We start from the raw sequence: 23,210 nt of genomic DNA, 5'->3' as shown, positions 1-23,210 counted from the left end.
GGAATGTGGGCAGCCTCTAGAAGGAGGAAAAGGCAAGGACACAGATTCTTCCCCAGAGTCTCTAGAAGGAACACAGCCTTGCTGACACCTTGATTTTAGCTATGAGACCCATCTCGGACTTTGACCTCCAGAACTGTAAACTAATAAATTTGTATTGTTTTATGCCACTAAGTTTGTGGTCATCTGTTACAGCAGCCATAGGAAACTAATACCAATATGTATTGTCTGCAGTTAACTAGATGACGAGCCTAAAACTCAGAGAAGCAGGCTGCCCAGGTTGCCATAGTGATGAGCGTCAATGGGGTTTGAGCCTAGGGCCGTCTGATTCCAAGGGCCAAGTTCTTTGTTCTGTCGCATGAGAAAAGCCATTCTTTAAATGTAAACGCCCTTAGGAAGGTTACCAACTTAGTCCTATTTCAGCCTAGGTAACTGGAAAGTTTTCTTTACCAAACACCAGAAAATAAACCACCACAAAGAGCAACGTCCAGGTGAAGGCACAGCTGAGCTTGCTGGAAGGAGGGAACCCGCCCCCTCCGCGGGGTAGGTGTGGCCCAAATGAAGCTGGAGATGAAAACTACCAGGTGGTCAGTGTATGAGCCTGGCATTTAAGCCTATGAGGCTGAGAGGCGTTTCCAAACCCTGCACCAAGGGGCTTGGATGTCAACCCCTCCTTGGAGGCGGGAGGCGTGGCCTGGGGATTGAGGTGGGGAAAAGCAACCTCTTAAGGACCACAGCTTCGGTGAAAGGGTAGAGAAGAAAACACCTGTCCCAGTGCAGGGAGATGAGGAGGCTGGTCTTTTTTTGTGGAAGAGGCGAAATACAAGGAGATGCTGGCTGAGCACTTTCCAGAATGGATGAAAACCAAGCGTCATCAGATCCAGGAAGCCCGGTGAGTCCCATTACCCCAGGCCCTGGATGCTGGTGCCCAAAACACGGGCACTAGATGGGAGACTTTGTATCTTCTGGGCCAAACGCTGCAACAAGCACTTGTGCTGGGCCAGTGTTTGCTGGATGAATGAGTGATGGGAAATGAGGATGCCAGCTTTAGACAAGCCTGGGAATTCACAATCTCTACCCACCCCTCCATCCCCACCTTCTTAGGACCCCAGAATGGGCTGGACAGAGAGGGGTTCTGGGGGACCGAGGGGGGGCCTAGGGAAAGGGTATCAATCGTCCAGGGGTATCTCACATGGGTCCAAGGCGCCCTCCCATGACCTAGCCCCCAGCCTGAAACTCCAAAAGCCAAATGCCCAACCCCACCCAAGCCCTGGGGATCCCCGCTGGAGAAGACGCCCCCGAAAGGGTCTTGATAGGAAGAGGTGGCCGATGGTCAAGCCTGGGAAGCCAGGGACAGAGGAGGTAGCTGAGAGTTGAATTGGAAGAAAAAAGAGTCTCTATTCCATTCGTTTCACACCCAACTCAGGGGACTCAGCTGCACCGTTTCTCCAGAATCACGTGTCTCTTGAGCCCAGTATTCAAATATATGCAGAAGTCGAGGCTGGGCTATATTTAGCAGAGTCAGGGGGAGATGATCTAAGGCTGAATTGAGCAGAGCCAACCTGGGAAGTCAGGCTGGAGGGACCGCCCCCCTCCTGCTGGAAGTGCCCGGATGCTGCTCCCAGGTGCCCTGAGGGCCTGTATTTGGGGGTTCTGGCGGGGAGGAGAACGGGCATGATCTACAGCCTGCCTATATCCCTGGGCACAAGCGTTGTTTTTCCTTTGGGGGCTTTTATTGAGCCAGCACCACGCTTTTATGAGAAAAGATGGACTGAGCTGTGTGCTGGGGCCGACAGCCTGGCCAGGGGGCCATTGGGCTCACGACTGAGGGCACTCAGTCTGGTTACCTCTCTCCTGCTATTATCTTTAAAAGCAGCAGAAATCTGACCCTATCTGTATTAGTTTCCTATGGCTGCTGTAATCAGTGATCACAAACTGCAATGGCTTTAACAACAACAATGTATTCTCTCATAGTCCTGGAGGTTAGAAGTCTGAGATCAAGGTGTTGGTAGGGCCGCATTCGCTCTGAAGCCTCGAGGGAAGAATCTTCCCTGGCCTCTTCCAGCTTCCGGTGTTGGAGGCAGTCCTTGGCGTTCCTTGGTTTGTAGCTACATCGCTCTAATCTCTGCTCCGTCTCCAAATCGCCTTCTCCCCTGTGTATGTATGTGTCCAAATTTCCCTCTGTTATAAAGACTCAGGGCCCATCCTAATCCAGTACGACCTCGTCTTAACTAGGCTTATGAAGACTCTCTCCAAATAAGTCACTTTCACAGGCACTGGGGTTAGGACTTCAACACAGCTTTGGCGGGGGGATGGGGAGCGGTGCTCAACTCAATCACGACACCTTCCATCTCGTTCTACCCAAGGACAGCCATCCCCCACCCCCAGCAGCTGTGGCTAGGAGAAGGCCCTCCAGGTTGGGGGTTCAGAATACCTGGTGCAGCAGCAGGCTGCGAGCAGCATTTCCCGCAAGCCTTACTGGTCTCACCTGCCAGGAAGGGGCGGTCAGCCCCTCCTACCCGGAGGCACCTGGAGGCGGCCCTGAGCCTTCACAGCCCACTTACTCAACACCCGCCTCATCCCACACATCGCAACCCGGCTTGTACCTGCCTGACCTCGTTTCATCTTCAACCCCCGTGTGTGCTGGGATCATTTTCCTCGTTTCACGCAGGAGAAAAAAAAGGACAAAATAAGGTGAGCCCCACGGCAGCAGGTTGGGTGCCCGGATGCCAGCCCGGGCCTGACTCAGCTCTTGTTAGAGCTGGAACACGGGCTTCCACACCTGTCTGCCCTTCCGAGCTGGGGGCAGGGCTGCCCAAGCAGAGGCCATGGGGAGCAGGGGGAGCCTCTCCCTAGCGCCATCCTGAAAAGAGCCCCCCCAGTTAAGGAAATGTTGTCACCACTTTAAAGGTTACTAGGATAAGATACTGGAGGAACCAGCGTGACCCCCGTGGGCCACCGGGACTTCCCTGGCGGTCCAGTGGTTAAGACTCTGTGCTCCCGGTGCAGGGGGTGTGGGTGGGCCTTTTTTCTTGAGACCTCACCCCTGCCCTGGGCTCATTCCCCCAGACATGGCAGGAGGAACACATGGGGTTTCAGGGGACTTTGAGTTAGCTAAAGGGAGGGGCTGCAGCTGCGGTGCCGGGACATGGGGGAGGCATATCTCCCAGCCCCAGCCCCAGCTAAGAGGGTCCTTGGTGACCGGGAGAAGAAACTGGAGTTGGGAATGCCTTTCAGCGCTCTGCAGAGACTAGAGGAGACCCTGCCCCTCGGCAGCCCTCCCACCTCCCTGGTTCTGGGCAAGCAAGCCGGTCAACAGCCTCCCTGCACTCTCTCTCCTGCCCTTGATCTCAGGATTCTGTCTCGGAGCCTGTGTGCGCTCTTGGCTCCAGGCCCAGGCCGGACCCAGCCTCTTCCCTCTTCATTCCCAGGCTTGGCCGCCTCCCGAGCCCTGGGCTGGAGGGAGGAGCTGCGTTTGGCCTGAGGGCTGCAGGTGGGAACTGGGGGGGTCCAAGCCTTCAAAGGAGGCCTCCTCCAGCGCCCTCGACCTGATCACAGTCTATGGGAACAAAGCTGGGAGGTGAGGGAGCAGGGAGGAGCCATCCAGGCATGATGGGGAGACCGGTGGTTCACGCTGGACGCACATTAGAAACACCGGAGTGCTTTTTGGTTGTTTTGTTTTTTTAATTCTGATGCCTGGCCCCCGCCCAGAGATTTCAGTTTAATTAGCCTTGGACATGGGGATGGCTAACGCTCCCCAGGTGACTGCAAAGGCTAGGGCGGGGCTTCATCTCACCTGTGAGTGGGGAGAATGGAGTCGCCTTGCAGGGTGGTGATGAGGCCGGTCCGTGCCTATTTCAGCAGTGGTAGGGGTGAAGCAGGGGGTAGCCAGCTTTGGTTTTAGGGAGGAAGGGCCTCCTGGCACCAGCATCTGGTCTTGTATCCGGGCTGCAGTTTCTTCCCAGGGCCTGACTTCTTTCTCTTGCCTGCCCCTCCAACTTCACCTGCCCGCCACCCCCGCGCCCCCCCGCCCCCCCCACCCCCCGCCGCCCCGAGCCCACCCATCCACCTCATTAACATTTTAAGAGAATTCAAATGTAGTCTCCTATACAAAGAAGTCTCAAAACTCAACAATAAGAAAACAAACAACTCGATTTAAGAATGGGCAAAAGACCTGAACAGACACCTCACAGGGAAGATATACAGCTGTCCAGTGGGCATATGAAAAGATGCTCCACATCCCATGTCGCCAGGGAATTGCAAACTAAAATTCTATTAAAAATAAGTAGAATAGCTACTGGTACCCGCTTGATCTAGACCAGTGGTGTGCAACGTGTGGGCCTTGGGCCTGCAGCAGGAGCGTTGCCTTGGTAAGAACTCAAATTCCCAGCGCCCACCCCAGACCAACTGAATCAGAAACTCGGGGGGTGAGAGCAGCCTGGGTTTTAATAACCTCAGGCTCAGGTGATTCTGATGCCCTCCAAAGTTTGAGAACCGCTGGCCTAGAACAGGGTGTCTCCCCCTCGGCACTGCTGATGCTTAGGGCCGGATCGTTCGTGCTGGTGGGGGCCGTCCTGTGCACTGTGGGAGGTTGACCCACATCCCTGGCCTCTACCCACTGATTGCCGGAAGTAGGCTACTCCCCTGCCCCTGTTGTGACAGTCAAACACCTCCAGATAGTGCCAGGTGTCCTCTGGGGAGCTAACTGCCCCCGTGGGAACCCCTGGCTAGGCGAGCGTCTCAAACACAGGATTATGTAAAACCATGAACACATCCTGTGGCTTGGGCGCCACGCTGGGCTGTCCCTCTGTTGGGTCATTTGATCCTCGCTTTATAGCAAATCCCATCTCACTGCTTATAAGCTGTGTGACCTTGGGCAAGTTACTTAAACTTTGTGCCTCAGTTTTCTCAACTGTAAAATGGGGATAGATTAGTACCTCCCTGATAGGATGGCTAAGCACATAAAATGACAAATCGTGGTGTATCAAACTCTCAGCACGGTGTCTGAAGTACAGTAAATGCTCAGGAAATATGTCTTTTTTTTTTTAATTGAAGTATAGTTGATTTACAATATTAGTTTCAGGTGTACACAAAAGTGATTCAGTTATATATATGTATACATATTTTTCAGATTCTTTTCCATTATAGGTTATTACAGATATTAAATATAATTCTCTGTGCTACACAGTAAATCCTTATTGCTTATCTATTTTATGTATAGTAGTGTGTATCTGTTAATCCCATACTCCTAATTTTCCCCCCTCTGCCTTTCCCCTTGATAACCATAAGTTCGTTTTCTATGTCTGTGAGTCTGTTTCTGTTTTGTAAATAAATTCATTTGTTATTTTTTAGATTCCACGTATAAGTGATATAATATTTGTCTTTCTTTGTCTGACTTACTTCACTTAGTATGATAATTTCTACATCCATCCATGTTGCTCCAAATGGCAAGGTATTATTCCAATATACCTCTTCTTAAGCCAGTTGTCTATTGATGGGTACTTGGGTTGTTTCCGTGTCTTGGCTATTGTAAATAATGCTGCTGTGAACATTGCGGTGCACGTATCATTTCGAATTAGAGTTTTCATCTTTTCTGGATATATGCCCAGAGTGGGATTGCTGGATCATATGGCAACTCTATTTTTACATTTTTAAGGAACCTCCATACTGTTTTCCATAGTGGCTGCACCAATTTACATTCTCACCAGCAGTGTAGGAGGGTTCCCTTTTCTCCACACCCTCTCCAGCATTTATTATTTGTAGACTTTTTGATGATGGACATTCTGACTGGTATGAGCTGGTACCTCATTGTAGTTTTAATTTGCATTTCTCTAATAATTAGCAATGTTGAGCATCTTTTCATGTGCCTGTTGGCCATCTGTATGTCTTCTTTGCAGAAATGTCTATGTAGGTCTACCACCCATTTTTTGACTAGGTTGTTTCTTTGATATAGAGTTGTATGAGCTGTTTGTATATTTTGGAAATTAACCCCCTGTCGGTTGCATTGTTTGCAATTTTTTTCTCCCATTCCATAGGTTTTTTTCATTTTGTTTATGGTTTCCTTTGCTGTGCAAAATCTTTTAAGTTTGATTAGGTCCCATTTGTTTATTTTTGCTTTTATTTATTTTGCCTTGGGAAACTGATCTAAGAAATATTGCTACGATTTATGTCAGAATGTTTTGCTATGTTCTCTTCTAGGACTTTTATGGTATCATGTATTATATTTAGGTCAAACCATTTTCAGTTTGTGTATGGTGTGAGGGAGTCTTCTAACTTCATTGATTTACGTGAGGCTGTCAGCTTTCCCAACACCATTTGCCGAAGAGACTGTCTTTTCTCCATTGTATAGTTTTTCCTCCTTTGTCAAAGATTAATTGACTGTAGGTGTGTAAGTTTATTTCTGGGCTCTCTATTCTGTTCCATTGATCCGTATGTCTGTTTTTATGCCACTACCATGCTGTTTTGATTACTGTAGCTTTGTAGTATTGTCTGAAATCTGGGAGGGTTATGTCTCCAGCTTTGTTCTTTTTCCTCAGGATTGCTCTGGCAGTTTTGGGTCTTTTGTGGTTCCGTACAAATTTTAGGATTATTTATTCTAGTTTTTTGAAAAATGTCATGGGTGATTTGATAGGGATCACATTAAATCTGTAGATTGCTTTGGGTAGTAAGGCCATTTTAACAATATTAATTCTTCCAATCCAAGAGCATGGGATATCATTCCATTTCTTTGAATCATCTTCAATTTCCTTTATCAATGTTTTATAGTTCTCAGCATATAGATTTTTCACCTCCTTGGTTAGGTTTATTCCTGGGTACTTTTTTTCTTTTTAAGGGGATTTTTAAATGGGATTTTTTTTTTTAAGTTTCTCATATTTCATTTTTAGTGTAAAGAAATGCAACTGGGGGGCTTCCCTGGTGGCGCAGTGATTGAGAATCTGCCTGCCAATGCAGGGGACACGGGTTCGAGCCCTGGTCTGGGAAGATCCCACATGCCACGGAGCAACTGGGCCTGTGAGCCACAATTACTGAGCCTGAGCGTCTGGAGCCTGTGCTCCGCAACAAGAGAGGCCGCGATAGTGAGAGGCCCGCGCACCGCAATGAAGAGTGGCCCCCGCTTGCCACAACTAGAGAAAGCCCTCGCACAGAAACGAAGACCCAACACAGCCATAAATAAATAAATAAATAAATAAATAAATAAATAAATAAACGAATAAATGAATGAATGAATGAAAGAAAGAAATGCAACTGGGACTTCCCTGGTGGTCCAGTGGTAAAGAATCCGCCTTCCAATGCAGGGGATGTGGGTTCGATCCCTAGTCAGGGAACTGAGATCCCACATGCTGCGGGGCAACTAAGCCCACAGGCCATGACTACTGGGCTCACGTGCCTCAATGAGAGAGCCCACATGCTGCAAACTACAGAGCCCATGCGCTCTGGAGCCTGCACACCACAACTACAGAGCCCATGTGCCCCGGAGCCCACGCGCCACAACTAGAGAGAAACCCGCATGTTGCAAAGAAGAGCCCACGCACTGCAACGAAAGATCCTGCATACCACAACGAAGATCCCACGTGCCGCAACTAACGGCGCAGCCAAAATATAAAATTAATTAATCAATTTAAAAAAATAATCTGCCTTCCAATGCAGGGGATGTGGATTCGATCCATGGTCAGGGAACCAAGATCCCACATGCCACAGGGAAACTAAGCCCATGTGTCACGACTACTGAGCTCACGCGCCTCAACTAGAGAGCCCACGTGCCACAAACTACAGAGCCTATGTGCTCTGGAGCCCACGCCTCAACTAGAGAGGAGAAAACCTGCACACCACAACTAGAGAGAAGCCTGTGCACCACAGCAAAGAGCCTGTGCACTGCAACGAGAGCCACAATGAAGATCCCGCATGCCGCAACAAAGACCCAATGCAGCCAAATAAATAAATAAATAAATAAATGTTTAAGACAAAAGAAATGCAACAGATTTCTGTATGTTAATCTTGTATCCTGCTACCTTGCTGAATTCATTTATTAGGTCTAATAGTTTTTGTGTAGAGTCTTTAGGGTTTTCTATATAGAGTATATCATGCCATCTGCATATAATGACAATTTTACCTCTTCCCTTCCAATCTGGATATGTTTTATTTCTTGTCTGATTGCTGTGGCTAGGACTTTGGATATTATGTTGAATAAAAGTGGTGAGTGTAGGCATCCTTGTCTTGTTCCAGAATTTAGTGGGAAGGCTTTCAGCTTTTCACTGTTGAGTATTATGTTGGCTGTGGGTTTGTCATAAATGGCTTTTATTATGTTGAGATATGTTCCCTCTATACCCACTTTGATAAGTGTTTTTATCATGAATGGATGTTGAATTTTATCAAATGCTTTTTCTGCCTCTATTGAGATAATGTGGTTTGTGTATTTTGTTGATGTGGCGTATCACATTGATTTGCATATGTTGAATCATCCTGGTGACTCTGGAATGAATCCAACTTGATCATGGTGTATGATCCTTTTTATATACTGTTGGATTGATTTGCTAATATTTTGTTGAGTTTTGCATCTATATTCATCAAAGATATTGGCCTATAATCATAGGGCTGTGGTCAGAAAAGATGCTTGAAATAATTTCTATCCTCTTAAATTTGTTGAGGCTTATTTTTTATCCTACTTTGTGGTCTATCCTAGAGAATGTTCCATGTGCACTTGAAAAAAAATGTGTATTTTTTTTAATATATAGTGTCCTGTAGATATCAATTAAGTTCAACTGTTGTATTGTGTCATTTAGGACCTCTGTGGCCTTATTGATTTTCTGTCTGGAAGATCTGTCCATTAATGTCAGTGGGGTATTAAGGTCTCCTAATATTGTTGTATTCCTGTAAATTTCTCCCTTTATGTCTGTTAGTATTTGTTTCATATATTTAGATGCTCCTATATTGGGTGCCTATGTTAACGTTAAATAGTGTCCTTCTTTGTCTTTCTTTATGGACTTCGTTTTAAAGTCTATTTTATCTGATATGATTATTGTTACCCCTGCTTTCTTGTCATTTCCATTTGCATGAAATATCTTATTCCATCCCCTCACTTTCTGTCTATGTGTGTCTTTCACCCTAAAGCGAATCTCTTGTAGGCAGCATACTGTAGGTTCTTGTTTTTTTATTCAATCTGCCACTCCATGTCTTTTTTTTTTTTTTTTAAATTTATTTTTGGCTGTGTTGGGTCTTCGTTTCTGTGCGAGGGCTTTCTCTAGTTGTGGCGAGCAGGGGCCACTCTTCATCGTGGTGCGCGGGCCTCTCACTGTCGTGGCCTCTCTTGTTGCGGAGCACAAGCTCCGGACACGCAGTCTCAGTAGTTGTGGCTCACGGGCCTAGTTGCTCCGCGGCATGTGGGATCTTCCCAGACCAGGGCTCGAACCTGTGTCCCCTGCATCGGCAGGCAGATTCTCAACCACTGCGTCACCAGGGAAGCCCTGCCACTCCATGTCTTTTGATCAGAGCATTTAGTCCATTGATATTTAAAGTAATTATTGACAAGTATGTATTTATTGCCATTTTAAACCTTGTTTTCCAGTTGATTTTGCAGTTCTTCTTTGTTGTTTTCTTCTTTTGTTTTTCCTTTAGTGTTGTGATGGTTTTCTTTTGTATTGTGCTTGAGTTCCTTTCTTTTTGTTTTTTTGTGATTCTATTGTATGTTTTTGATCTGTGGTTACCCTGGTTTTCAAGTACGTTAACCCATAACTATATATGCTTGCTGTAGACTTATAGTCGTATAAGTTCAAGTACATTCTACAAGATCTACATTTTTTTACTCCTCTCCCCCACATTTTGTGATTTTGACGTCCTATTTTACATCCACATGTTTATCCTTTGCTGTTAATTACAGTTATAATCACGTTTACAAAAATATTTTGATTGTTTTTTAATCTATGTACTGGCTTATTTAAGTGATCTTCAGTCCTTTGATATATTTGCCTTTCCTATTGTGTTTTTCCCTTTCCTATTGATCCTTCTTTTCTATTTAGAGAAGGTCTTTCAATATTTCTTTTAGGTTAGGTTTAGTATTGCTGTATTCTTTTAGTTTTTGCTTGTCTGAGAAATTCTTAGTGTCTCCTTCTATTCTAAATGATAATCTTGCTGGGTAGAGTATCCTAGGTGGCAGATTTTTCCTTTTCAGAACTTTGAATATATTTTCCCTGCTGGCCTGCAAGGTTTCTGTAGAGAAATCAGCTGATAGCCGTATGAGGGTTCGTCTGTAACTGACACTTTTTCTCTTGCTGCCTTTAGAATCCTCTATCTTTAACTTTTACCATTTTAATTATGACATGTCTTGGTGTGGGTCTGTTTGGGTTCATCCGTTTGGGACCCTCTGTGCTCTCTGTACCTGGATAACGGTTTCCTTCTCTAGGTTTGGGAAGTTTTCAGCCATAAGTTCTTCAAATACATTTTAAATCCCCTTTTCTTCTCCTTCTGGAACCCCTATTATGTGTAGGTTGGCACATTTTATATTATTCCATAGATCTCGTATATTGCCTTCATTTTTTTTTTAATTTGTCTTTCCATCTGCTGTTCTGATTGGGTGATTTCCATTATTCTATCTTCCAGATCACTTATTTGTTCTTCTGCATTATTTAGTCTGCTATTCATTGCCTTTAGCTCAGTTTTTGTCTTGGTAGCTGAGTTGTCTAATTTTGACTGGTTCCTCTTTATAGTTTCTAGTCCCTCATTACAGTGATCTATATTTCTATCAATAATCTTTCTTCATTCCTTTAACATTTTTATTACCTCCTTTTTGAATTTGGGGTCTGGTCAACTGAAGAGGTCTGTTTCATTGTTTGTTTCTTCAGGGGATTTCTCTTGTTCTTTTAATTGGGAGTAGTTCCTCCACTTTTTCATTTGACTTAAATTCTCTGTCTCTGAATTTAGGAGAAACAGTGTTCTACTGTGGTCTCTAAGGGCTGTTTTTACGTGAGAGTGACCCGGTATAGACTGTGTGAGTCCAATATCTTTGGCGTGAGAGCTGTTTTTGGTACGGATGTCTGCCACATCTTTCCTCAGGGTGCGCTGGCTGCTGTCCCTTTGATAGGGGGTGTGTTTGGTGTTGTGGTGACCAGAGCCTGCACTGGATGTTGGGTGGGTCCTCCTCTTCGCTCTGTGGTTGTCACAGCTATGTTGGGGGCAGGTAGGTGGGACTGGAGCACTCCCGCTGGGAAAAGAACCCTTGTGAATTCCTCCCCAGGGGTTACCCACAGGGGACATGCAATTCTGTGATGCTGCCCGCCACCCAGTGTGCCTACCAACAAAGTCGGCTGCTGCTGGACCTGCCCCTGGACCTGCCCCTGCTGAGGGAGTGCTGATAATAGGCTCAGATGTCAGCCCTGCCCCGCAGTGCATGCACTCACAGAGCCCATGGCCACTGTAGTCACGCCCCACCTGAGCACGCTGACAGCAGGGGTCTTCTATGGCAGACTCGCGCCCTGTCTTGCACGTGTTAACAGTGGTGCCCAGACCACATTCCAGGCCCTTTGGGCTGTTTCCACACAGCTAAATCAAGTCTTCTCCCTGGGTCTGTCCGCTGAAGCCCCAGCCACTGTGCATATTAGCAGGAGCATGTTTCGGGCTGAGAAGTGTGGAGACGTGGCAGCTGTCGGTGCTGGTCTCTCTCTACCCTGCCTGGCAGCAAGTCAGCACCCACACACACCTGCCAAGCAAAGTCCAGGCCACTCCAGCGCCCTGTCTGCCCCAGCGGGCCTCCCAAATGGCGAAGGGGGATCCCAAGACAAGGGACCCTTTCCTCTTTCAGAGCTCCCTCCCAGGGGCCCAGTTTCCATCCTGCTTTGTTTTTTTTTCTTCTGTCCTACCTGGTTACAAAGAGATCTTTCTTACAGCTTTGGTTGTGAAAGATCTTCTGCCAGCTTTCAGTTGGTTTTCTGGGAGAACTGTTCCACATATAGATGTATTTTTGATGTTTGTGGCGGGAGGTGAGCTCTGTGTCCTTCTACTCCATCTTTTTTTTTTAATTTTTGGCTGCATTGGGTCTCCGTTGCTGCGCGCAGGCTTTCTCTAGTTGTGGCGAGCGGGGGCTACTCTTTGTTGTGGTGTGCGGGCTTCTCATGGCAGTAGCTTCTCTTGTTGCAGAGCACGGGCTCTAGGTGCGTGGGCTCCAGTAGTTGTGGCACGCAGGCTCAGTAGTCGTGGCTCGCAGGCTCTAGAGCACAAGCTCAGTAGTTGTGGCACACGGGCTTAGTTGCTCCGTGGCATGTGGTATCTTCCCAGACCAGGGCTCAAACCCGTGTCCCCTGCCTTGGCAGGCGGATTCTTAACCACTGTGCCATCAGGGAAGTCCCTACTCTGCCATCTTGATCTCCCTCCCCTAGTCAGTCTTCTTATGACGACCTGGCTCAGGCTCTCATCAAAATGCGTTTATGTTCTCTGACCTCACAGCAACCACAGCCAGCAGAGGCCAGCCCCAGGCGAACAGAACTGGATCCAGCCCTGCTGGTCAAGCAGGGTCCCTGGAGTCACAGTGCCGGAGTGGCGGGAGGGGCCGTGGACTTCTGGTGCCCACAGGGACTTCCTTTAGGCAGCCTGACACAGCACCAACTTTGTAGATGGAATGACAATGTGGAGGAGGGGCCCAGGGGCCCCAGATGTTCACCCCCCCACCCAGGGTGTTCACACCCCCTCACTCCTCCAGGCCTGGCATCCCAGGAAAAGACGAGAAATAGCATAGCTCCTCCTCTGCACCTCACATCCCAATAAAATATTTATTATTTCAAGAAATCTTTAAAAAAAAAGAGAGAGAAAAGAGTATCTCTATTGCTTTCCCCCGACAGGTCAGGTCCTTGGTGACTGTTGAGTTTCTGTGGCCACAGGAGCTGCCCAGGCCAAGAAGGCTCTCTGATGGGAGGTATCCACCTTCAGGCCCCGCCCTCTGGACTCAGGGCCCTGCGGCTGCCTCCCTGGAAGGGAGGAGGGGCAGGCCTAGGTGGGTGGGGCGGGTTGCCTGGAAGGGAGTGGAATTTAAAACGGGGGTGGGGTGGCAGTGTTTCTGACGGCCCGATCTGTTTCCTTAGGCAGCGCTCAGGGTGAAGGGGAAGGCATGCCACACGGATGGACGGCTGGATCCAGAGGCGGTTTGAGGCTGGAGGAAGCTGGAGGTTAGGGACACGGACGCAGCGTTGATGGGGCAGGGGTGGCTACGTGGGGGTAGCAGGCCTGGGCATCCAGGAACTGGGCCACGTGTGCCGTGGGGCTGAAGCTTCATCCCAAGCCTACAAAAGATGCTTAGGAGGTGGGGGCAGGGTAGATTCTAGAGCCTGTTCTCAGAGGCTGGGGTGGGGACTGAGGCTTTGGAAACAAATCCACGGTCTGGAATCGCAGTCATGCTGGGATAGGTTTCAGGAAATGCCCAAAGTGAAGAAAGTTGGAATAAGCAAGAGGGAAACAATTCAACCCAGGGTCTAAGTGGTCCCTGCAACCCTAACTGTGGTGCCCAAGTGTGGAAAGGAGGGGGAATTTGGGAAAGCAGGAGGGGTGGGGCTAAGGAGGAGGCATGAACAGGGTCCCCCAGCCTGGCCTTCCCCCAGTCCCCGGCCCTTTCTGTCCACACCCCAAACAACTCCACAGGGACAAGGCTGACCCCTCACGCATCACTCCCCACTCTGTGGACCCTCCAGTGGGCCACTGGGCAAGCATCACCCTGCTTCCTCTATCGTACGCCCAGAGGCCCCATCCTTGAGCCCAAGAAGGACAAAGGCCCTCACTCCATCTGGTCCAGATCTGGTCTTGCACAAAGCAAGGGGCCTCCGACCACCTGCTCCCGGGCCAGTGGGACCCTCTCACCAACCCCCAGCTGCTTGGCCACAATGCTGCCACGAGCCCTCGGGGTGAGAACGAGGAGCCTGCCTAGGGCGGGCACCAGGCACTCGGCAGAGTTGCCTCCCTCCCCAGACCTGCGCACCTATCATCAGCTCGGCCCACATCCCGGCCAAGAAAGGAGGCTCCAGCCTGGGGGCGTTGAGCAGGTAGGGCGGGTCGCTGGAGCTCGGAATCTGCTGGTGCTTTCTCCTGCGGCGGGGAGGGCCAGCCGGGTGGGCGCCCTCACAGACAGTCCTGGCACAAGGCCACCTGGCCCTTGCGGAAGTCTCGGCAGGGGCAGAGCCGGCGGTACTTGGTGCTGGAGCCGGCGCAGCTGAAGAGCAGAGGCTCTTTCTGCAGGAAGCACTCCTGGCCCGGCTGGGCAAAGGCCGGGTACAGGTGGTTCATCTCCGACTCGGTGCCATCACAGGGCACCTGCAGCCTGGGTGGGCACCAACGAGGTGGTCACTCAGCGTGCGGGGTGGGGGCTGCCCCAGCCTGGCACTGCCCACTCCCTCTTCCTGGCCCATCCCATTCCAGACCCAGGGAGATGTCTCTAGGAGGCGCCAGGACAAATGCTGGGCTGCAGCTCCTTCTCCCGGCTGCTGGGAGAGAGGAGAGTGGGCAGGAGGGCGGGGGCCCCAGGCTCACCCATCAGGAGGAACCTGGGGCAGCTTCTGTGGCCTGGACCTAGAAGATGCCCAGACAGGCTGGGCAGGGGGCTGAGGGAGGGATGAGGAGGTCAGGGACTGGGCAGGGAGCTTCCCCTAGTGGTTTGGGGCAGAGGCTTTGCCAAGAGTGGGCAGCTGTGCTGTGGATACCTGCCCGGAAGGTCCCTTCTGGATCCTTCCTGACTCACTGGAAAGCACTGCATGCCCCCACAGCTGGCAGGGCCGGGGGCAAGGCGGCCACGGGAGCAAAGGAGCTACAGGTGAGGTCAGCTGGGCCGGGTCGGGCCGGGGCTCACTCACGTCTGGAAGGCGTCCTGGCTGTTGAGGAAGGGGAAGAAGGAGGGCTCGCAGATCAGCCCGTGGTCCAGGCAGGCGTCCGTGCAGGCCCTCCCAGCGGCGGCCAGCCAGGCCCGGAGGGAGTGCGCTGGGGGCCAGGCCCCGGGGGCCAAGCTGGCGTTGCGGGCCCACTTGAGGTGAGTGGCGTTGGGGGCCAGGATGAAGGGGCTCTCCGGGGCTCGGGCCCCTGCGGGGGCAGGGCCTGGGGCTGCACAGAAGTCCTGCCCAGAGGAAAGCAGTGTCAAGAGGGGAAATGGAATACCTCACTCCCAACTCATCCTGTGGGTAGGGGTTGCTGGGGGGAGGGTCTTCCCTACTCATTACTAAACTTCTAAACAACTGTGTAATAAAAATGATAAATGAGTCTTTGCATTTCTGTGCTGTAATATGGGGGTTGGGACTCGAGCTGGGGCCCTGGGGCAGGGGCGCCCCAGGCCTGGTCTCTGAGCAGTACTGCTTGGCCCCGCCCATCTCCAACCCCGTGGGGGAAGGAAACAGACTGGAGAAGGACCTGGAGGTTAAAGCACGCTGCACCCTGGGCAGAGGTGGGTCCTCAGACACTGGAGCCAGCTCGGCCCCTGGAGACAGCGGGGGACCCACCTACCTGGTGCTGGATGTAGGCATGGACCCGCTCCAACATCCCCTCACACGTGTACTCGTAGGGCAGGTAGGGGTCCACCTGTGCGAGAGACAGGCAGACACATGGGGCAGGAGAAGCCCTGGGCCTCCCCAGACCTGGCTGCTCGGGCCTGGGCGCAGAGATCTGGAGGCTCTCACGGCCTGCACCCAGGGAGCCGACCATCCTATCCCCGCAGATGCCCCGCTCCCCGGTGCGCCCTTCAGTGGCCCTCGGGGGGGCTCACGATAGCTCATCCCTCCCTGGCCCTCTCCCAGTTCCACGGAGCTTCTCCTCTTTCCGTAAAGCTCAGCATTCCATCCCCTCCTCGGCTGTGATGCCTGCTCTTCCCCAGCCAACCACCGGACGCACCCTCCCCTCTTAGACGTCACCTCCTCTAGGAAGCAGACCCAGAGCTCCACCCCCACTCCTGTTAAAGGACCACTTTCCTTTGCACCCACCCCAGACTTCCCCAGTAGAGAATTAGTGCCTGTGTCATCATTTCTGATTTATCCCTTGTCTCCCTCAGGTCATAAGCCCCATGGGCTGTGGGACCACGACTTGTTCACCATTGAATCCCTGGTGCCTGGCACAATGCCTGGTACACAGCGGTCACTGAGGAACTAGTCATGGAATGAAAAAGCATCCCCAGCTCTGCCTGTGTTCTGCCCAAGATGTGGAAGTTTCACACAAAGCAACACCGGGCATCTCCCAGCCTGATGGAATGAGATGACATTTGTAAAGCTTCCTGCCCAGACCAGGCACCCGGCAGCTACATGAACTAGGTGCCCCCAAACGGAGGCCACATATTGTCAGTCTAAATATCAGAGTTATAGAACAGCGCACGCCAGGGCCGACGGGAACATATGGATTTGGTAGCTGGGGCGCAAGGAGCAAGGGGGACGGAAGAGGTGATGAGGAGGCCGCCTCCCCAGCGCGGGTACCCCCACCTCCTCTCCACTCTTCTTACCTGGCCACCCCCTCCCTGTTTACAGCAACGCTCGGTGGCCCAGCACACAGCCTCCTTGGAGGAAACTGTCGGCCAGGTGGGCGGGAGGCGAGATCGCGGTGACATGGGAGATGGTCCATCTCAGACTCAGAGGAAGGTCTGTTTTAGCCTTTGACCCCACCTCCCACTCCCCAACATGTGTGTTGGCACCATACCCAGCCCAGCCGCCTCCTGTTAATGCCGTTTCCCTGCCAGCAGCTCCAGAAATCAGGCAGTTTCAGCCCAGGTAGTGAAATCTTGCTGGTCTGCCCAAGTCCTTTCTCCTCATCAGAGATGGGTGTGTCAGAACCCAATCAGGCTGCGCTGGGTCCTGTCTCCTGTAGACCCCAGCTCGAAGGGCTGGAGGCCCACCCTGGGCCCTCTGGCCAAGGGGACATCCCCAACTTCAAGCTGAGGAGGGTCTCAGGGAAGCAGCAGCTGCCACGAGGACCGATTCTCGGGACAAGGCCCCACCCATCTGACCTTGCCCCGGTTCTGACTTCACCTACACTGTGAGCAGGTGTCCTTAATCCTGGGGCAGTTCCGGGGTCCCAGAGAATCCCCAGGTCCACATCCAGCCACCACTTCACAGCCCATCAACCAGCACAGCCCTTCCAGCCCTGAGCTCCACACAGCCAATCCCAACCCCAGCGGACGGCCACCGAGGCCCCGGCCGCCAGCTGCTGCCCCAGGAGATCCCCAGTCGCCTCGGGTCCAAGACTTCAAGTCCTGGTTATAAATAAACCCCCCAGAGAAAAGACTTCCCCTCCAAATATCACTCTGCCTGCTCCTGGAGGCAAAAGCCAGTTATCCCTGCGTGGTCTGAAGCCCATCACGTGGTGATTCTAAGCCCCCCTCCACCCGTGCGAGGGAGGGGACCATTCGCCGCAGCCACCTGCCGTGGCTCTCCCACCGGAGGAGCCAGCCTGCCTGGAAATCACCCCCATTAGGTCTAATTACAGGTGTGCACGGTGATCCGTCTCGACAGAATGGCAGGTGCTGGTCCTGCCGGGATTGCTGGCCTGTGATAATGAGAGCGGAAGGGGGCGGGAGCAGGTGCTGGCATCCCTCCCCCCCCCCGCCACCTCCTTCCTCTCACCTCGAATGGCCTCACCCTAGACAGAGGGCAAACCCACCCCCACCTGGAGCCTCCTCGCTGCTTGCTGGGTGGGGGACAGCTGGGCTGGTGCCTCAGGTCTCTCTCACCCCCTCCTCCTCCCTCACCCTGCAAAAGGCCCCATGACTTGCAGCAGCTGCGTCCCCTGATGCTGGCCCTCATTCGCTCTCTCAGTTCCTGCCAGCTGTTTCTAAGTCAGTTTTCTAAAACAGGATGATCAGAGTTACCCACGGTGCTTGTTTAAAACGCAAACTCCAAGGCCGCACCGGTCCTTTTAAATCAGAAGCTGGGGATAGGCCCAGGAATCTGCATTTTAAACACCTCCCAGGCAATTCTTGGGTAAAGGGTTAACTGCCCAAGAGTCAGGGTCGGGGGGGGGGGGGCGGGGGATGGCTAAAGGCAGGGGGGACCACGGGCTGGTTTGGGGTCCAGCTGCAAGTCAGCCTGACGAATTTGCAATACCTTGGTTCCTGGACCCTTTTGTTATTGATTTTTAATTAACTAACAATTAAACAGATGTTCACGTTTTAAAAAATCAAGAGAAAACAAGGCAAAGGGGGCTTCCCTGGTGGCGCAGTGGTTGAGAGTCTGCCTGCCAATGCAGGGGACGCGGGTTCGAGCCCTGGTCTGGGAGGATCCCACGTGCCGCGGAGCAACTAGGCCCGTGAGCCACAATTCCTGAGCCTGCGCGTCTGGAGCCCGTGCTCCACAACAAGAGAGGCCGCGACAGTGAGAGGCCCGCGCACCGTGATGAAGAGTGGCCCCCGCTTGCTGCAACTAGAGAAAGCCCTCGCACAGAAACGAAGACCCAACACAGCCATAAATAAATGAATTAATTTAAAAAAAAAAAAACAAGGCAAAGTAAGTTCTCTGACCCCAGACGCCCAGCCCCTTCCCCAGGGCAGGCACTGCTGTCAATTTCTCGTGTGTCCAACCAGAAATAATGCATGACTAGATGATCATGCTCACATGCACAGACGCCCCCCAACATACACCCCTGTTTAGGTCTGCAGCGGGGAACGTGGCCCTCCACAGGGCTGGGATCTCGCGCACTCAGCTTCACAAGGGATCTTGAAGGTGGAGCCAGACCTGAGGTCTGGGGGTGGACAAAAGCCTTCCTGGTCCCCTTCCCACCCCGCCCCTGCCCCCCTGGGGTGGAAGCCCCAGAGGGCTGCTTTTGCAACTGGTGGGGAGAGGGAGCAGGAAGAGAGTGCAGGATGGGGGTCCCCCAGGGCAGCTTCCCACAGCGCCCTCCCCCATACCGTCTGTCGGGGGCTGGGGGGCTTTCTCTAGCTTGCTCAGCTCAGTGTTGAGAGCTGACACCTGGCCCCCCCGGTTCAGCCTCAGCCAGCGATGGATGGAGTTGGGGGAAAAACACCCCGGTTTCCTCATTTCTCAGGACAATCCGGGATGCGAGTACCCCACCTCTCGGAGGTCCCCGCCGGCATTGAGCACCAGGTGCCTGAAGGCAGGGGTAACCTTCTTGATAACACACCCTGACTCACTGGCACCCCAGGACCTTCCTTCCTGGGCTCACCCCCCAAATAAAGTACTTGTGCTCAAATCCCTGCCTGGGGTCAGCTCCGGGAAGAACCCAATCTCAGTCCGGGACCCGGAGGAACTTCCAGCAGAGGAGGATTTGTTTAAGCGGATGCTTAAGAGGGGGTGGAGGGCTCTCCCTGCACCACTGGTGGAGGTTCACGGGTTCAGCCGCTTTGCGGGTCAACCTGGCCACATCTGCCACAACCAGAGATGCACCTAGGCTGTGACACAGCAGTTTCCTTGGTACTTTCACTAGAGAAACACTCACACCCAGACAGGAGGGAAGGACGAGGGTGGGGTGGGTAGAGGAAGGGAGTGGGCAGGGTGGGCAGGGATTTTCTGGGGTCATTTGCTGAGGGGGTGGGCTAAGGCTGGGAGTGCTGAATGGGAGGGACTGATCCACAGGATGCAGGAGGGTGTTAAAAAGAAAAAAAAATGCAGGGACTTCCCTGGTGGCGCAGTGGTTAAGACTCTGAGCTCCCAGTGCAGGGGGCCCGGGCTCAGTCCCTGGTCAGGGAACTATATCCCACATGCCGCAACTAAGAGTTCACATGCCACAACTAAGGAGTCGGGGAGCCGCAACTAAGGAGCCCGCCTGCCGCAACTAAGACCTGGTGCAACCAAATAAATAAATAATTAAAAAAAAAAAAAAACTGGCGGTCCAGTGGTTAGGACTTGGCACTTTCACTGCCGGGGCCTGGATTCAATCCCCAATCAGGAAACTAAGATCCTGCAAGTTGCATGGCACGGCCAAAAACAAATTAAAAAAAATATGCAACCCTGCCTCACGGTCAGGACAACCAGCAGGGCTCTGGACCCAAAGCTAAGCCCTTAAGACCGTATGGGGCATCGATACGCGCTGGCCTCTGCCCCGAGCCCGGCAGTGTCCCCAGCTCCCCAGACAGCTGTGTGTCCTCCTGGGCAGGGCTCTCCCTTGTGGTGGCCCCTGCCCCAGCAGCCTAATGCTCTCTGATTCTGCCACAAGTCCGCCCAGAGCAGCACAACCACCCCCAGCCCCCCGCCAGGCAGGGCACGCTCGGTGACCTTGGTGATGGGCAGAGAAGGGGACCTGACAGGAGTGGGTTTTTTTGCTCAGCCTGGTGTCCGAGCGACAGCAAGAAATGGGTCCAGAGGGATCACGGCAAGCAGAGCCGCCCCTCCCCGTGCTCACACAGTCCGACCGCTTCTCAAAATGAAGGCCCCACGAGAGCGCACACGCACAGGGAGCCATCAGAGGCCACGGAGGTGCCCACCGAGGAGAGGAGCCGCACAAGCCCCTCCTTGCCCTCCGCCCGCGCCCACCAACACTTACACGCTTGCTGGAGGAAACGCAGAACGCTCTATCCACTCGCTATGCAAAGGCGGCACCACCCAGACCTGGTTTGAAATGCAGGGCTTCAGCCCCACCCAACTTGCTGACTCTGAACCTGAGCTTTAACAAGATCCCCAGGTGATCTGTGTGCACATGATAGTCTGAGATGTGCTGCTAAAAGACCACAGAGACAGCGGAGTTCGAAGAACCTTCACGCATTCATCCCGAAAACATTTGCTCAGCACTTAACCTGTGCTGGGAGTGCTCACAGGACCCGGCCCCCAGAGACACGCGATAAATGATTCTGGATCCAGGGCTGCCGTGTAAGGTTGTGCAGGTTGCTCACGGCACAGAGGCAGGTTTTCCCCCCCCGCTCCCTCAACAAACACACACGCATCCAAGTTGCCAACCCAGGCCTGCAAGTCTGAATTCACCGAGAGGAGCATCTTTTTCTAATTATAGCAAAGACCCAAAGTCTAAGATATTGGTGGTCCCGACCGGATCCGAGTCTCACCTGGGTTCTCATGATGGCCTTGATGGCCGCTTCAAGCTCCTCTGAGTTGTTGTAGTTGACGGTCCACACGTGGGGCTTGCCAATGAACTTCTCTGCGTAGGGATGCTGGGAGAACACCTAGCCAGGGCACAGAGACGGGACGCTTCTCCCTCTGCCTGCCAAGCTGGGCTGCGTGAAGAGCAGGAGCCCCCCACCCACCTGTCCCATCTCTCCCTTCATCCCATGTCTCAGTTTCCCCCTTCCAGGAACTGCAGGGGTCCCATCTCGGACCCTCCCAATGTGGGACCAGGCCCTTCCCACTCACCTCTCTGGAGGTGGGTTTGCCCCGGAAGAACTCATGGTTGAGCGAGCTGTGGGGCGGGCTGAAGCGAGACTGGAGGAAGACGCAGCCGTTGGCGATGGCCTCCAGCGGGGCAGGGCCCTCATAGGGGAAGCCAAAGCCTATGAAGAGCTGCAGAACCGAGGCGGCACGATGGTCAGGGAAGGTTGGGTATCACAGCCCAGGAGCCCCAGGAAGCTGGGAGCGAGGCTGGGGTTGGGACATTCACAGGAGGCAGCTGGGGCAGCAGAGAGCCCAGAGCAGCTGTGTGCCTCAGCCACTGTGAAATCAGGACGTCTAGTTAGGTCATATCAATGGCCTCCTCCTGCTCTAAAGGCTATGATTCTGGAGGAGAAAAGAACAAGGGTTCCCAAGCTTAGAAGGCTTCAGGCCACTCCTACAGCTGACCTCAAAGGACCTTTACTCATTCACCCAAAAAACATTCATTCAGTACCTCACTTGTACTAGGAGTGCTCATAGGGTTGGCCCCTGAAAGGTGATCAATAAGTGCTTCTGAATCTGGGGTTGCCATGTAGGGTTGTTCAGGTTGCTCACTGCACAAAGATACCCTCTCTCCACCCCGACACACACACACACACACACACACACACACACACACACACACACACACACACATCCAAGAGGCCTGAAGAAATAAGTTATGGTGAGAACAGGGGAGGACCTGGCAGCTGGCTAGAGACCCTCCAGCCTTAGCTGACACTTCAGGGCCCAACAGCAGAATCACGCTCCGGGGACACAGCTCAGGGAATTCCCGAAGCAGTTTGTCAGAACTAGTGGCCCGATGGAACTCCAGCCATTTGCCCCCAGCCTGCCCTTCCACCCTCTCAGTGGCTCTGAAAGCCAGGTCCAGGAGTCAGCTGGGCTGGACTGGTGTTAAGGGTGGGGTGGGGGCAGGTGGGCAGCCCAACTCCTCTTCACCATCACTGAGCCCCACTCAGGTCCCTTTCACTGTGGGGCCTCCCCTGCCTGATGGGCATCCCCATCTCCGCCCCCAGCTCTGACCAGACCCTAAGAGGCCCAGACACGAGGCTCAGGGCAGCAGAGTGTGCTGGGCATGTCCACACATAGAGGGGACCACAAGTGATGGTGGCAGGTATGGCAGGCATGTATGGGCACCTCCTGGACATCTATGGCCGGGCTGGGGTGAGGATGGAGGACGGGGTGGGGCTCACTTTGGCCTTGCGCAGCAGCTGCTGGAACTCAGGCTGCGGCAAGAGGCCGTGGTTCTTCACGAAGGCCGGGACTTCGGGGGGCCGCTGGCTCTCGTAGTACACGGTGCCGTGGATCTCCATGTACTTGTTCAGGATGCTCAGGAACTTCTCCTTCCCCTGGAAGAGGAGGAGGGGGAGATGGGAGCCTTGCTCCAACCTCAGACGGCAGAGCCAGCTGAAGAGACACTCTTGGTCAGGAAGTCGGAAAACATGGGGCCAGTCTCAGGTCGGCCCCTAACCAGCTGTGTGACCTGAGGAGGCCCCTGCCCTCTCTGGTCCTCAATTTCTTTATCTATGAGTTACAGAGGTTGGATTAGACCAGAGGCCTCCGGACTATTTTTAGCCATGGACTTGTTTTCTTTCCAAAGGTCTCCTATAGAGACCAACGTTTAATTGTATCCAGCTGGAGCTACTTGGCCTCCCCTGATTCCCCGATGACCTCCAAGGACCTCTGAGGAGGCATGGAGCATAGGTGAATAGATAACACCTCAGCGTCTGGGCACCCATCTGACCCTATGGCCAGGGCCCTGAGCTGGGAGCTGTGGTCAGTGTAGGACCTCGACAGGAATAAGCATGGGATCGGCTGCCGGGTTCTATTTTTTAGAGCTTTTCTGAGGATTGCAGAAGAGAGGGAGGGGAAAGTAGCTTCGAGATCATGGAGAAGGGTGGGGCGTGGGGCTCTCTTCAGGAAGGATTAGTTCCCAACAGGCCAGTGGGT

At 52.6% G+C, this 23,210-nt stretch overlaps 1 protein-coding gene across 2 annotated transcripts in view; it reads right to left on the bottom strand.

Annotated features, from left to right (window-relative positions):
- Positions 1-12,733: 12,733 nt before the first annotated feature.
- The window catches only part of MGAT5B (alpha-1,6-mannosylglycoprotein 6-beta-N-acetylglucosaminyltransferase B), a 68,721-nt gene continuing 58,244 nt past the window's right edge, over positions 12,734-23,210 (bottom strand). Inside the window, exons 13-18 of one of the 2 annotated variants that reach the window (XM_082442686.1) lie at positions 22,454-22,680; positions 21,246-21,392; positions 20,942-21,058; positions 15,457-15,531; positions 14,817-15,073; positions 12,734-14,287 (exon numbers count right to left, since the gene is read on the bottom strand). In XM_082442686.1, the coding sequence (XP_082298812.1) occupies positions 14,089-14,287; positions 14,817-15,073; positions 15,457-15,531; positions 20,942-21,058; positions 21,246-21,392; positions 22,454-22,680 (1,022 nt within the window). In that variant the 3' untranslated portion in view covers positions 12,734-14,088. The remainder of the gene's footprint in view (positions 14,288-14,816; positions 15,074-15,456; positions 15,532-20,941; positions 21,059-21,245; positions 21,393-22,453; positions 22,681-23,210) is intronic. The other variant, XM_082442685.1, reaches the window with a different exon arrangement.

This window comes from Balaenoptera physalus (genome assembly GCF_965194825.1).
Source record: "Balaenoptera physalus genome assembly, chromosome: 20".
In the NCBI taxonomy this organism is placed as follows: Eukaryota; Metazoa; Chordata; class Mammalia; order Artiodactyla; family Balaenopteridae; genus Balaenoptera; species Balaenoptera physalus.
This window is presented reverse-complemented; position numbering and strand designations above follow the sequence as displayed.